Below are 14177 nucleotides of genomic sequence, written 5' to 3' on the forward strand. Positions count from 1 at the left end.
GAACGCGTAGCTCTTCGAAGACGTAGCGCGCGCGTCAATGGGGCGCAAGATTCGTAGCGCGATGAAGGGTTGTTAATGAAATTGTTGCGCAATTGATGAAAGAAAGGTGCTTCGTCGAGATGCTGGGGTGTTGGAGGTGACGAAAGAAAAACGCTGATACGAGTTAACGGGTTTGGCCTGAGCAAGGGAAGCACTTTCAAACGTCACCAGAGGATGGATGGTCACGTGATGCGTACCGGCAGGCAGGCTGGTGGGTAACAGAAAAGTCTTGAAGACACAAAAATAAACAGTCTAAAAGTCCAATGTGAATAGGATAAGCTGACCTACTAATTTCGTCTCTTGTGGTTCCTGCAGCCAGCTTTTCCGATACTCTGAGCGGCCTGGCGGCGTCATCAGCAACCCAACCCCAACCCCAGGCTCTTTTCTTCTCACACAGCATCAGAGGCCAAGCGCGTAGTTGACTCTGATTCGACGCCTAGGTATACGAGACCAACTCAAGGGCGCGTCCCTAGTCTGTTTCCCCAGCATCTTCGCTTCTTCCTCCCCGCCCAAGTCACGTCGTCGGTCTGGCCGTGACTAGACGCGTTTGGTGTTGTGAATACTTGTCTCGACCCTTCACGCCTCCCAAACTCGTGTGGTATCGTTAAACATCCACGCAACTCAACTTGTATCGGCACAATTCTCCTCAAAGAGCACATCTCAGTCACATGCAATGTCCCAGGTCATCGTCCCAGTTGATAGATTCGAATATTATAACCCTAAATTCGCATTCGTGATTCTGCAGTAGTGTACAACGCCATTGCTGGCCATCGCCGTGGTAATTGGGGTAGGCAATGGGCTTTTACTCGTCGTCCTCGTCCTCATCCTCCTCATCATCGTCGTCCACGTCCATGCCTTCGGCCACTGTAACCGAGAACTCCCGCTCTTGATCAACTCCAACGTAGCTGTCGCTCATTAGGAACAGCTTCAAATCATGCTCACCTTCCGATGGCACAGTGTACTCAAGGCGAACGTTAAGCTCCCGTCCAATCGTCACTCGCTTGATAGCCAAGAGGCTCTTGGTCTTCTCTTCACCAACAACCAGCCACCAATTCTCCATCTTCTTGGAAGGGTAGAACGGTGCATGGACAGTAGAGTCATAATCGCTATCGTCCTCCTCCAGATTGCGAGTAATCTTGATGTTCAAGTAAGCGGGTTCACGAGCCCTGATTTCGTCTTCATCCAGAACCTCATGCTCAAGCTCAAGATCGGGGTACTTGTCGTTTGTGAAGTTAGCCGCCTCTGCCAATTGGTTTTGGGACATGCCAAGTCGCTTGACAAGCTTGTTGTAATCGGCGTTCTCTTCCGGATTCATGGCTTCCATGAAATCAAAAATGTCCTTGATTCTGCAAAGATTGTTAGCTGATACTTTGATTTCCAAATCACAACATTTTACATACCCAAACTCATTAGCCACCTTAACAACCTCCGGAGAGAAGTGAGGAATCTGCTTGAGGGGGCTATCACGGTCCCACATTGCTTGAACAATCATTTGCGACATCTCCATGGCACTCATGGCATTGAGGTGACCCTCTGAAGACAGGATGTCGACCATTGCGCTGAGAAGACTCAGGACCTTGGTCAGTAGGATCTCCTGATCCTTCGCCAAGTCAATTGGCAACTGCATGCGAGAGAAGTGAGCCTGGAGAAGAACAAAAGACTTGAAGTGAGGTGAATCGTAAACTACTTCAGACATTTTGACAGGAACTCGGTCGTAGATGCGTCGCAACAAGCTATCCTCATGACGTCTGATCTGAACCGTCTCGAACTCGGTAGCCGATGTGACAATCTCCATAATACCCTTGAGCTTGGTACGAGCGCCCAACGAAAGGATGAAAGTCTGCATGGTGATGTAAGAAATATTGTAGTAAGCGGCAATCATGGCAGCATTCTGAGGTGCGACAGATCCATCGTCTTCATCGAAGTCGATGATCTTAGACTCGCTGAGCTCGCGCAGAGTTGTCTCAACCAAATCAGACATGTAGTTACTGAGGCCTTCATGTGTTGTGCTGGTCAAACTATAGTAGCTAGGGTTGGCGAGCAGCCTTCGGTAGAAGTATGTAAAGGTGGTCCAGTTGATCGCATCATCGCCAGACTCAATCATCTTGGTGCTGATTTCCGTCACGAAAACATCGTGCAAGTAGTTATGTAGGTGTGACTCGACGGGAAGAGCCTCATTAAGGAACTTCTTGTAGTACTCGCGCTTGACCTGGGGCAGCATAAGAACACCACGACCGCGTCCGTCCTTGGACGGGCGAAGGGCTTTGCCAAACATGTGAAGCACCTCACTGAGTGGGTAATCAACATATCGATGCTCACGACCCTCAAAGTATTGTGTACCCATGACTATGACAAGGTGGGCGGTGCTGTTCAACTCCCAGCAAACATCTCGAGATGCGACAAGTACCTGGATAGCACCCTTGTCATAAAGATGCTTGACAATTCGCTTGTCACTCTGGCTAAGAGCCTCGTGGTAGTAGCCAACACCGTGCGAGAGTGCCTCGGCGAGCGCCTCCTCGTTAATGCGATCAAGCAGAGGTTGCATCTGTTCCACCTCAGCATGAAGGAAACGATCCTCCTCCTCGTCAGCAAACGCTGCGGCAAGTAGATCTCGGGCGGTTGCTCGAGTCTGCTTGCGGCTGGGTACGAAGACCATAGCAGGCTTGTCAGGAGACATTTGTGTGATAGCCAAGTATGTCGGCTTAGCCATTGCCAGCATAAGAGAAGGGAAATGGGTGTTGGTAAATGACTGAAGGTGAAGCTCCAATGGCACTGGCCGGACATGAGGGCTGAAGTTGTAGATGTCATGCTTCTTCGCATCAATCCATTCACCGATATCTCGGGCATTTGCTAGCGAGACACTCAGTGCGATAATTCGCAGGGGCAACTCGGTTTGGGTACGGATATAGTGCATACGAGAAACAATAGTCTCGTACACGTAGCCCTGGGAGTCGCCAAGCAAGTGGAGTTCATCGGCGATGAAGAGCTCAACTGTCTGGACATTCTTGCGTCGTTTCCACTGTCTAGACAGCACATCCCATTGGGTGGGTGTTGCCAGGATCAAATCGCCCTTCTCCAGGAGCTTGAGGTCTGTGGCAGTTTCGCCAGTGAGCTTCACAATCTCCTTACCGCCGTTGAGGGAGCCAAGTCTCTTCTGCCAATCTTGTAGGCGAGTGTCAACAAGCGATTGGAAAGGAGCAATGTATACAGCACGACCAACCTCGCCCTTCGTCCAGTGTCTTAGAAGAGCAAACTCGGCGCATACGGTTTTGCCGCTGCCAGTGGGAGCTCCAACAAAAACGTTCTGATCCGTCTTGTAAAGCGAGTTGAAAGTTTGTGTTTGAATTCGATTAAACTGCTTCCATGAAGGATAGAGATTGACGTAGTCCTGCAACTTCAGGGCGGCAACGGGGAGGGGCTGGAGCTCGAGAAGTTCGGTATGAGGAGGGAACTTCTCGGGCAAGATCAGCTTATGGAAGGCAACAGGGAGTCTAGTCTCAGCATGCATCCATCTATCAGAGATAACCGAAACAAAATAGTTGGGAGGCATAGGGTCCGTAATCGGTACGGTGAAGTCAACGATATGCTCGTTCTGCTCCGATTCGGCGTATTCCTTGCGTAGCAAGAATGTGTCATGGTAGAGGATGTCCTCTCCGTCACAATCCTCGACCAAAATCCAGAAACTCTCAGCAGCACCATGGATCGAATCGTCCCATTCAAAGTTGGGGCTGATACTGAGCTCGACACGCAACATCGATCTGGTCATAGGCTGGACCTGTGCCTGAACCTCAACTCGGGGGAACTTGGATACTAAGCCACAGACAGTTCGACCGGCTCGGGGCAAACCAAGAAGCTCACCCATGCGAGGGGGGTCCAGATCGAAGTAGCTGCTCCAAGATACATCAATCTTCTCGACCTTCTGGAGAACGTCCCTAGGGCAGGAGGGGAATTGGCGCAAGGGAGACATTGTAGGCCACATGCGCTTCTCGGCCATCTTACAAAGGTCCAGGGCTGTCTTGGCAACGGACGCCCAACCCTTCTTCAAAGCAATCTCAAAGATAGCACGCAGGATACGGCCGGCGGATTGTGTCACATATACCATATCAGCCATCAAGGCCAGGCCTTCGAGTTTGAGACGCGAGATGTATGCTTGCAAAAGCACATTAATCTTGGCATGAGGTTCCTCGATGCTCTCTTTAACGGGAATTGGCACTCGTCCCAGTAGCTTAGCCAGCTCCAGTTTTTCATCCTGTCGAACCGGAATATACTTAAACTCGGCGCTGAGGGCAAATACACGGAAGAGTTCGATGGTTGTGATGGAAGGCTGAATGAGGTTGTTGTATGTCTCCATGGATCCGAAGGTAATGTAGTAGTGAGATGCAATACGGCCCAGCTCTGTGGACTGTAACTTTCCTGTCTTCTCGTCGTACTTGATCAAATTTGACTTGCGCAAGACCATAGCTGCTGAGTGAATCAGATCAACTCGTTTCTGCTCAAGAGCCTCATCGTCTTCATACTCTGCGCCAACCTGATAAAGACCAGGAGAACGCAGCATTCTTACAAACAGATATGTGTAGCCTAGCCATTCAACACCCTCATCACGGGTCCTGACGTTGCCAAGTACAACCTCAGCGTTCAAGTTGTCCACCAGCTTGCTGACGAATTGACTTTCGATTGGAAGCTGCTGGTTCAGAAGCGAGAGATAGTACTGCATTTCACTCTGTGTTGTAATGATGATGCCTTCACCGTATGTGTCATATTGGGGTCGACCAGCACGTCCCAACATCTGGAGAACATCCTGAGGGCTGAGTTCGACCCAGCTACCCTTTTCAGGAGAGTAAACTTGCGTTCCCTTGATAATGACAGTGTGGGCGGGCAAGTTAACACCCCACGCCAATGTAGCAGTACACACCAAAACCTGGATAGCACCACGAGCGAAAAGGTCTTCAACATCTGTCCTGTCAGCTCTGCTCATACCAGCGTGGTGGATACCGAAGCCGTAGGGCAAGATGTCTTTCAGATCCTGATCAGTTGCCTGGGAAGATGCCTCCTCAAGAACCTCACGACTGCCAGCATCATGACGAAGGATTTGATGGATTGTGTCAGACTCGACGGCCTTGTCGCGAATGTAGCGGGCAGTCTTTGCAGTCTCCTTTCGGGAGTGGACAAAAATAAGCATCTGATTGCGGTTTGTGCCCACGTGCTCAATGACCTTGTTGTAGCAGACATCGTTCATGGTCTTCAGCTGCTTAATGGCTTTACGGTCAGTGACACCAACGAACTCTTGTCGCAGAGGACAAGGTCTGTAAGAGCCATCGAAATGGAAGAGGCCTTTCTTTGTGTCAACTCGTAGGAAACTTGCGACATCTTTGTAGTTGGGGAGGGTGGCAGATAGACCGAGAATTCGGACGGGCTCGCCAGTCTGTTCGGTCTTGCGAATAGTCCGGCTGACAATGCTCTCCAGCACAGGACCACGGTCGTCGTGCAGCAGATGAATTTCATCGATGATGATAAGGCGTACAAGGTTGGTGTAGGTCAGGTCGTTGGACTTTCTGGTAATGACATCCCACTTCTCGGGTGTTGTGACAATGATCTGAGTCTCAGCGATTTGCTGCTTGGTGAGTTGGCGATCACCCGTCAGCTCTGCAACCCTGATGCCGTATGGCTCAAGTCGCTTGCCTAGGTTCCCGACCTGCTCCTGAACAAGCGCCTTGAGAGGAGCGATACAGACGATCTTGAAAGCATCAAGGTCGATATCGCCGGTCTCAGGATCACGATGCTTGCCAATCTCTCGAAGAATCGTGAGCATACCAACGTTTGTTTTTCCACTACCAGTGGGGGCACAAACAAGCATATTTCCGTCATCGTTGAACGCAGAAGGGTAACACTTTGACTGTATCTTGTTCAGAGACTGGTTTTGGCTGAAGGGGTTTCGTGCCCACTCAGGCATATCGGTAATGGGCATCAAGACATCGCCGGGTTCGTTACGCTTCTTGGGCGTTGGGATGTGAATCTCCTCATAACCCTTGAACGTTCTCTTGGTCGAACCCTCTGGTAGTCGGACCTTGGGGTTCGTCATAAGATGGTTTCCCTGATCGAACACCAAGTTGTCGAGGTTGATGAGCTTTCGGGGCTGAAGTCCGCCAACAAGCTGACCATCAGCACGTTCAGTCTTAGGCGCTTCAGCTGAAAAAGAGGCTGGGACGTCAATGTCCATCTTGATATCCATCTTGCCCTTCTTGCCGTCGGCAGTGCTCTTGCCCTTGAGCTCGTCCAGAATCCATTGTAATCCTTCCGAAACCATCTCTCGCTCTACATTGGCGCGTTCTTCGGGTGTCTCTGTTCGTGCCAACTTGGTAAGCCAGAAGACCTTTTCCCTGTTCTCGACCAGCTTCTGTACCAGCTCGTGGTGCTCAAAGTCAAACAGTTCCATGAGGTCGTTCTCAACCTCACGAAGAGACTTTTCTTCGCCATCGTCCCCAGGTTCTCCGGATAGGATCTGAAGTGCCGCCTTTGTCTTGTCGGTTTGTTCGTGGGCATCGGGGTATAGTGTTCCGATTTCGCGCCGTAGCCAAAAGGCATCGATATCCCGAGCTGGTATGCTGTGCTTCTCTTTTTCCTCCTGTTTTCCTCCTGAGGGCGCCGAGTCGAGGATCATCTCATCTCCTACATCAGCAACGGCATCTTCTGCCTTATCCTCAGCATTCCCATCATTCTCTTCCTCATCTTCATCATCAGATGATTCATCGCGGACCTCATTGACGAGGCCGCCCTCCTCATCATCCTCGTCTTCGTCGAAGGCGACTGCAACACCTTGACGCTCATCTATTTCGGCATCATCGCCGTCGCCACCTCCCATAGCAACGTCCTCCTCGTCATCCTGGGCGTCGTAATCTGTAATCTTCTTGCCAAGATTCACCAACTCATTGAACTGCTTAGGGCTTAATGATACGCCGAGAATATCGTCGATTTCTCGCTTCTTATCCAGGTCCTTCAAGTCGTCATCCTTCAAATACTCCAGGACAGCATCCGCCGCACTGCGCACAACTTCATGTGGTACGTCGCCGAGATTATTCGCTACTATGGTGATGATCAGATCGAAAGTCGCCCGTGTCGCAGCCGTTCGCGGTCGGTATGTGATGCCTTCCACAAGGAGATCGTTGGTGCCAAGGACTCCAGTCGATTGGGGGGCTTCAGCCTTTCGTCTTTTTTGCTCCCGTGCTAGAATATCCTCGCCTTCCCTTAGGCTACCTCGCTCGATATCGGGCATACCGGGCTGCTTCTTTGATTTTGGCGCGTCGTCGCGTGCAACTCGGGCGCCCATGTCTCGAATACTCAGGCGTCCAGCCAGCGACTCTGGATCACCAGTGGCCTCGTCGGTTCGTCTCGTGACAAAACGACGGTCGGCCTGGAGAACCAGGTTCGACATGGCCGAGTATTTGTACTGCGACACATCGCGATTTGCGTCGGACATGATGGCTAAATTAATTACGTAGATATGAAGGTGGTTGTTGTTGGAGAACGTCGATGTTCTCGACAAAAACCGGGAGTGTTAGACTATTAGATGACCATGGGTTAGTCACGAGCCGCGACTGTTGTAGTGGTATAGCGGCTGCCTGGATGTTTCGGTTCGCAATTGATGCGCAGGCGTTGAAAGATTGTATGGAGTCGTCAGTGTATTGAAGAGTTCAAGTCGCGATCGTAAATTTCAAATCGCAGCCTAGGAGTATACCACGCCAGCCTGAATTTGGTTAGGGTCGCCCAGAGCTTGTAGCGTGTCAGTGGCGTAACTACATGTGTGGCTGAAGCTCTCCGGATCCTCCTACCTAACCTCGTTCAAAAGTAACTGTTGGAATATAAAGATAAATGTTTCTGGTGAATGCTTCATTCCAAATTTATTAGAATCTCATATTCATCATGCACGTCACCTAACTCTTGCGTGGTCGCGATAGAATCCACCACTAGCCACAATCCAAACATCGTCTAAACAGGCAGCCCATGTAATTCGTTTATTTACTTACTCCTTTACACTAGGACCAGCAACGAGCCTTGGATGAATTAATGAACACTTCACCGCCAAAATATGAACCAAAATGACGACCTCCTCAAACACAATTGAGACATTCCAGAAAACCCTTTGTCCATTCATCAAGCCACGAGAGCAAGTCAATTATATCCGACGAGTCTTGGCACTTCATCTCGGATCATGCTCTCATGATGGCCCAGTCAAGCAACCAGTGTCCCTGGCAGATACAACACGCGACGTGACTCCTGACCCTGACTCAAAAGGATTCTACAGAGAGTATATCGAAGCCTTGAAAGCCAATGTCGATGCCCGTCGAAAGTATGAAGATACTGCTCAATCACATCTCGCCTCATCAGCTTCAAATCAGGACTCGTCATCCAGCAACGAGCTACTGGAAGAGCGACTGTCACTTCTAAAGCTTCAGGCCAAGCAGAACCGTCTATCATCTGTTCAGGTTCATCTCGACGCACTCATGCAAAAACCAGCCGCTGCACCTGAATATTTAGACCCTGAAGATGTTTTTCACGAAGCTGCTAGTCTACCCAAAGTCCCAAAGGAGGTAGTAAACAGTCTCGTTGCACAGCAGAGCGTCAAAAAGACGGATTTGACAGAGCAAGTCGCCCAGCTTGAAAAGACTGTGCTGAGAGCGAAGCTTCTACTGAAAAGAGAAGAGCAGCTACTTCGTGAAACAAGGGCAAACGCACAAAGCATACCGGATGTAATCAGCAATGGCATAAGATTACATGCTCTGAATACAACGCGAAGTGAACTCATCCAATGGATTGAAACTGAGCTGGGCAAAGCATCAGGTGATGAGGAGGGGGGCCAGGAGAGCGGTTCCAAGAGCCATGCTCAGTCGACTGCGGATCAAGCCACTATAAACGAGCAGCTCGACACTATAAAGGACAAATACGCCAAATACCTTGCAAGTCGACGGTCCCTTCTGTCCTCTGTTGGCGAAAAGTTTGATTCCTCAGCAGCTCCAATCCTGGCTCCGTCCACAGCCAAACAACAGGCAGATGAACCAGAACCTACCTCAAGTACCTATCTTCTCACTCCATACATCGAGACTCTTCTCAAGTTATCAAAGAAGCAAAGAGCAATGATAGCGCAGAAAGCACACGTAAACACGACTCTCGGCAAGGAAACTAAGGACAACTGCCAGTCACTCGGTCATCTGGAAGAAGAAAGCCAGCTACTCCCGTCTCACTCTACGGCACCAGAATCTCGACGTAGATCCGTTTTGGGAGAGTTTCTTACCTCTGGTGAACGGTCAGGCTTGGCTGGGAAAGTCCAACCTTGGGTTCTCGCTGCCGACTCGGCCAAAATTGCGACGCTTGAGAACGTGGCAGAACAGGTTGAAGGCGGACAGCTTGCCTTGGAAAACTCTATGCAAACATTGCAGCAGATCGACCAACTTTTGGGTCAGGTTGGGGAGGATCAGGAGGACGAGACTCAAGCTGACACTACAGAGGGCGATGTTTGGCTGGAGACGAGTCCCAAATCTCTCAGTAGAGTGAGGAAGCATACAGAAAAGGGCGGCACGGAACAACCAAAAGATGTATGGTCTATTTTGCATGGCAACCTTGGATTACTCGGCCAGGAAGACGCGGCATAGGACTAGAATAAAACAACGACAAGTACAATAAATGTCTGGTAGTATAGAACCAGTTTAAACGCCAATCCATATCTAACCACAACTCCATTTCTCATTGCTAGGATACAACCCTGCACGCCGGGTTTGAGGAACTCATTTCTTCGCTAGGATAGCTGATATTCTCACTGAGAGGTCGAGGACAGAAAGGTGCTCGTCAGCTCCGTCTACTAATCGCTTGTCAACCTCTGAAAATACCATAACAATCCTGTTCTTCTGTGCGTCGGGAATTATCTCATCATATGTCAAGGCTTGGTAGAGCTGCCATTTGTTAGCAGGTTCTCGGGCGAAATATTGATGCTGGACTTACTTGACCAACAACTTGTCCTGCACTCCAACCGTCTGCAACAAGCTTCTCGACAACATCAGAGATAGCCTGATACGGTGATCCCGAGCTCTTTGGGCGTATTGCGCTGACAAGATCACCAATGGTGCTATCCGGGATGACACCAGCGATGTCCTCGATGATCTTGACTGTGACTGCCTTCTTATCCACATCCATTGCTTCATCACCTTCTCCGTCCTTGTCGGAAGCACTGGTGCCTACCAGCCGAGCAGCGCTCTGCAAGAAGGTGATAGCCTTTCGAAGATCACCCTCACTGCACTCGATGAGAGCATCAACTGCACCGTCTTTGAGCGGCACGCCTTCCTTCTCTGCAATCTCCTCAAGTCGTTTCTTCGCATTGCTCTGGTCGAGACTCTTGAATCGGAATTTACTGCATCGACTAGCGAGCGGATCAATGATCCGAGTGACGTAGTTGCAAATCAGACAGAAACGGGTGATCTTGCTGTACGTCTCCATGGTTCGTCGTAGTGCGCTCTGGGCATCTTGGGTCATGGAGTCGGCCTCGTCAAGGATGATGATCTTGAACGGAGGACAGGGATATTTTTCTTTGTATCCAGGGGGTGGGTTGGTCAATTGCATTCGCGCAAAGTTCTTGACCTTTTCTCGGACAATGGAGATACCACGCTCGTCGGAAGCGTTGAGTTCAAGCACTCTTGACTTGATCATATCGGGACCATAGAGCTCCTTTGCCAGTGCCAGGACAGTCGATGTCTTTCCTGTACCGGGAGGGCCGTAAAAAAGCATGTGAGGGAGCTACAAGAATCAGTATTGAAGCGCTTTGGTATTCGGGAGTAGGACAATCGCACATTGGAGGATTGGAGTGTCCTTTGGAGCACATCGACGGTATGGTCTTGGGCAGTGACATCGCTGAGAGTCTTTGGTCGGCTATATATAGTGAGTTTCAAGGCTCGGGCTCTATCTTGGGTATGTGGGATGTACATACTATTTTTCGACCCAGGGTTGGGTTCGAGTATTGGTAGGTTTGTCTTGTTTCTGGTCGGCGTTACCGTTAGCAGCCGCCGCAGCCTTTCTAGCCTTGAGATCAAAAAAGCTAGCCATATCAGCTTGGTATTTTGCTTGAATTAAATTGTGGCTGGCTATGAGTGATGCTGGATAGTATTCGGTGCCGTTGTATGGTAATATCAGAATCGCCAAACTGCGTTGATGGAGATGGGGGTGGAAGCTTGAGAAAATCAATTAACGCGTCAAGCTACGCGTAGGCTACATCTCTAACGGCAACCGCCTGGTACCTGCCATATGCCCCACCTTCCACACTAACTTGGTGATTCCCGGGTAGGCTTCTATTCAAGGCATGTTACATCGAAACTGTACATTGGCAGCAATAGAAGAAGCCAGAGTCTTAAGGTACTGGAAAAGTCGGCCGTGGAGCCGTGGAGCCGTGGAGCCGTGGAGATGAGTTATTGAGTTAGTTTATACTACCTGGTTTGTACTCTTGTGGTATTTAGTTATACGTCGTATTTCACAGGACAACGTTTGTCTTGTCCAAACAGTCTCTGTATCGGTCAATCAGGAGCATAAAGTTCCAGAACAGTATAAATCAATGACAAACCAGTTGTGTGGCTTATCTATTTGACAGGCAAACGGCAATATGCATTTGACACGAATATTGCTGATTCATCAATAATTACTAACGTCCTGAATCATTACTTGCTATGAATCACCGGCACATCTACATCCTAAGCCCCTCCCGAAGTGACCATCATTTACTAAAACTCAAAGGCTGCAAACTACATGAACAACAATAAAGAAAGAAAGTTACAAAGAGACACTCTAGTTATGCTCTGGATAATTTGATCTTGCGCTTAAGAAACTCTGGCCCGCCCAGCACAACTAACAGCGAGGCAGCAGTCCCACCCCACTTTCCTCATAGGCACGCCAAAAGGTAGTCTCACATCCCACCTTGTCAACTACCTACAACACCCAACATCAATCCACCTTTACCTCAACTGCCTAACAGAGATCTTACAACCTCAACACTAAATTATTGATCGCGAGCCGTCCATGTGCGTCGCGTTCCGCAGTCGATGTCAAGCCCTGGATAACTACACCTAAACTGCAATAAACGAAACGCCATGGACCAGTCCATCATTCGCATCTCCAAGGTTCGCTGCCCCGCATCCGCTTGCAGCCTCTCCCATCCCTTGGTTTACGATCCGAGCTTGAGATACTGATTTCTATGGCAAGGAACTTGGAGATATCCAGAAGAATTGCGACCTTTGTATGTGGCTCCCGATTGATTAATGCGCATCGTGAAGACGACCAACTGACTCTTGCATCGCTTCACTGCAGCAATCGCCGTGGCATGTCGTGATGTCGATGTTCGCAATGTGAAAGCCTTGGTCATGGGCCCCCACGAGACTCCGTATGAATTTGGATTTTTCGAGGTTAGTTTGCTGTCTCGGCTTACTCTTGATAGAATAGACTGACTCAAATATGACAGTTTGCGATCCGGTTCCACAAAGGTTAAAGATTCCATTCGCATTATAGACCCCAAACTCATATTTATGGCAGAGTATCCCTCCAAATCACCAACTGTCGTCTGTGCCACCACAAACGGTGGACGTTGCCGCTTCAATCCAAACGTCTACAGCAACGGCAAAGTCTGCTTGTAAGTCTCATGACGCAACAAACTATGACTTTTTAACTCACTAACATTACCAGATCCATTCTGGGGTAATTATAGTTCTGCCAAAGCTTTGAATAGTTGAATTAACAAGCACTAGAACATGGCGTGGTGAGCGTGGAGAGGAGTGGTCCTCTGCGCAAGGACTGGAGTCGATCTTATTGTCCATCCAAAGTCTTCTCTCCTCCAACCCGTACGAGAACGAACCAGGGTTCGAGGATGCCAACGAAGAATCCGACAAGAAAGCCCAAAAGGACTACGTCCAAAAGGTTTGCCCCATACCAGCCAGACTGTATGAGTATGCGAGCCTCTGACTTTTTGCTAGATTCGGCATGAGACGTTGCGTATCAGTGTCATCCAACGCCTCGAGGGATACCTTGGGCTCAGCTCTAATGGAATTCAGCAACAAAGCACCCCTAGAGTAGAGGTAGAGGTAGAGGATGAAGATGTCGATGAAACCACTGTGCCATTCGAACCATTCAAAGATCTATGCAAACGCCGATTCCTGTGGTACTTTGAGTCATACCGGGCAGCCATCGAGAAGGGAAAGTCGGAAACGAAACCGCACCAGCCGTTTGCGAGGATGCCCTTTGAGTCTCCTGGCAACAATTCTATGGATGGGAAATTCAACTACCCAGAGCTTGAACGTCGTCTGCACGTTATCAAGGCCGCCATTGACGCGGAACCCTTGAAATGGGCCGGGGAAGGTCTGGATGCCAAAAAGCGGGAGACCACTGTTGCTGTGAACCTTCAGCACCAGTTCGAGCAGGTCGTTGAAGCGTTCAAAAAGAGCGATATGCCACACGACGTCTTTCTTGAGAACGAAAACCCTTTTGTCTGGGTGGTGACCTATTTTGGACGCCCCATGACCAACCTTGACGGAGGCCTGTTCAGGATCAAGATGAATTTCAGTGTCCGTTTCCCCGAGGAGCAACCTCGTGTCAGATTCGAGACCAAGATCTTCCACCACCGCATTGCTGAAGACGGCACAGCATGTTATACGCCCAACCCGGCCAAGAGGGAAGACGTGCGGTCACACATTGAGGCTATCTTTGCCATTCTCGAAGACGACGAGCCCGCTTACGACCCTCGCAAGATTGTCCGTCCTGAAGCTACCAAGATGTACTGGGGCGGCGGCGCAGACGACAAGAAGAAATACAACCGGCTCCTTCGGCGATCAGTCCAGCAGAGCGTGGAGTAAGTCCACCATAATCTCATACAATTATAGAACGGACTAGCTAATATGATTCTAAGGGATTTTCCAGAATAATCCATGTGCCTTGTCAAAAGCTGGATTTGAAGATGTGCTTAAAAACATAAGGGAGGCAGGCGTATAGGCAAACTAAGGGACATTATTTGGGCTTATTTGGCGTTGTGGGATTGGGGAACATGGCGGATGAATTTGATGAGGATTGCCATTTCCTCTAGGTAGGTAGGGCCAGCCTACCATTCGTAAAGTGCGAAGCAA

The 14177-nt window shown here is 49.6% G+C and overlaps 4 protein-coding genes across 4 annotated transcripts; 2 read left to right on the plus strand and 2 right to left on the minus strand.

Moving 5' to 3' along the window:
- Positions 1 to 449: 449 nt before the first annotated feature.
- Positions 450 to 7777, minus strand: EDB82DRAFT_79901 (Sec63 Brl domain-containing protein). Its single transcript, XM_025729475.2, has 2 exons — positions 1440 to 7777; positions 450 to 1385 (listed from the first exon to the last, which is right to left on the minus strand). The coding sequence occupies exons 1-2, from the start codon at positions 7511 to 7513 to the stop codon at positions 842 to 844; spliced, it is 6618 nt and encodes a 2205-aa protein (XP_025588697.1). The 5' UTR covers positions 7514 to 7777; the 3' UTR covers positions 450 to 841.
- Positions 7778 to 7887: 110 nt separating this feature from the next.
- Positions 7888 to 9336, plus strand: EDB82DRAFT_489936 (uncharacterized protein; the record flags this gene model as incomplete). Its single annotated transcript, XM_025729474.2, has 1 exon — positions 7888 to 9336. A coding segment is annotated over exon 1 (1169 nt), but the record flags the coding sequence as incomplete, so codon positions are not given.
- Positions 9337 to 9630: 294 nt separating this feature from the next.
- EDB82DRAFT_489940 (P-loop containing nucleoside triphosphate hydrolase protein) lies at positions 9631 to 11243 on the minus strand. The gene is made up of 4 exons (XM_025729473.2): positions 11009 to 11243; positions 10872 to 10950; positions 10030 to 10818; positions 9631 to 9980 (listed from the first exon to the last, which is right to left on the minus strand). Exons 1-4 carry the CDS (start codon positions 11122 to 11124, stop codon positions 9816 to 9818), a joined length of 1149 nt encoding a protein of 382 aa, XP_025588695.1. The 5' UTR covers positions 11125 to 11243; the 3' UTR covers positions 9631 to 9815.
- A 915-nt stretch (positions 11244 to 12158) lies between these two features.
- Positions 12159 to 13979, plus strand: EDB82DRAFT_521327 (ubiquitin-conjugating enzyme/RWD-like protein; the record flags this gene model as incomplete). Its single annotated transcript, XM_065609080.1, has 9 exons — positions 12159 to 12188; positions 12271 to 12304; positions 12376 to 12470; positions 12527 to 12548; positions 12598 to 12694; positions 12748 to 12759; positions 12810 to 12978; positions 13035 to 13906; positions 13964 to 13979. The coding sequence occupies 9 exons, from the start codon at positions 12159 to 12161 to the stop codon at positions 13977 to 13979; spliced, it is 1347 nt and encodes a 448-aa protein (XP_065465781.1).
- Between the last annotated feature and the right edge of the window lie 198 nt (positions 13980 to 14177).

This window comes from Fusarium venenatum (genome assembly GCF_020744135.1).
Source record: "Fusarium venenatum strain MPI-CAGE-CH-0201 chromosome Unknown EDB82scaffold_1, whole genome shotgun sequence".
NCBI classification, from domain to species: domain Eukaryota; kingdom Fungi; phylum Ascomycota; class Sordariomycetes; order Hypocreales; family Nectriaceae; genus Fusarium; species Fusarium venenatum.

Bases quoted from the DNA above. Each gene is read 5' to 3' on its own strand.
- EDB82DRAFT_489940 (XM_025729473.2), bottom strand. From the start codon at position 11,124: ATGGCTAGCTTTTTTGATCTCAAGGCTAGAAAGGCTGCGGCGGCTGCT. The intron at 10,951-11,008 runs GTATGTACATCC...CACTATATATAG, and splicing joins CAACCCTGGGTCGAAAAATA to CCGACCAAAGACTCTCAGCG. The intron at 9,981-10,029 runs GTAAGTCCAGCA...AACAAATGGCAG, and splicing joins CAGGACAAGTTGTTGGTCAA to CTCTACCAAGCCTTGACATA.
- EDB82DRAFT_79901 (XM_025729475.2), bottom strand. From the start codon at position 7,513: ATGTCCGACGCAAATCGCGATGTGTCGCAGTACAAATACTCGGCCATG. The intron at 1,386-1,439 runs GTATGTAAAATG...CAATCTTTGCAG, and splicing joins AAGGTGGCTAATGAGTTTGG to AATCAAGGACATTTTTGATT.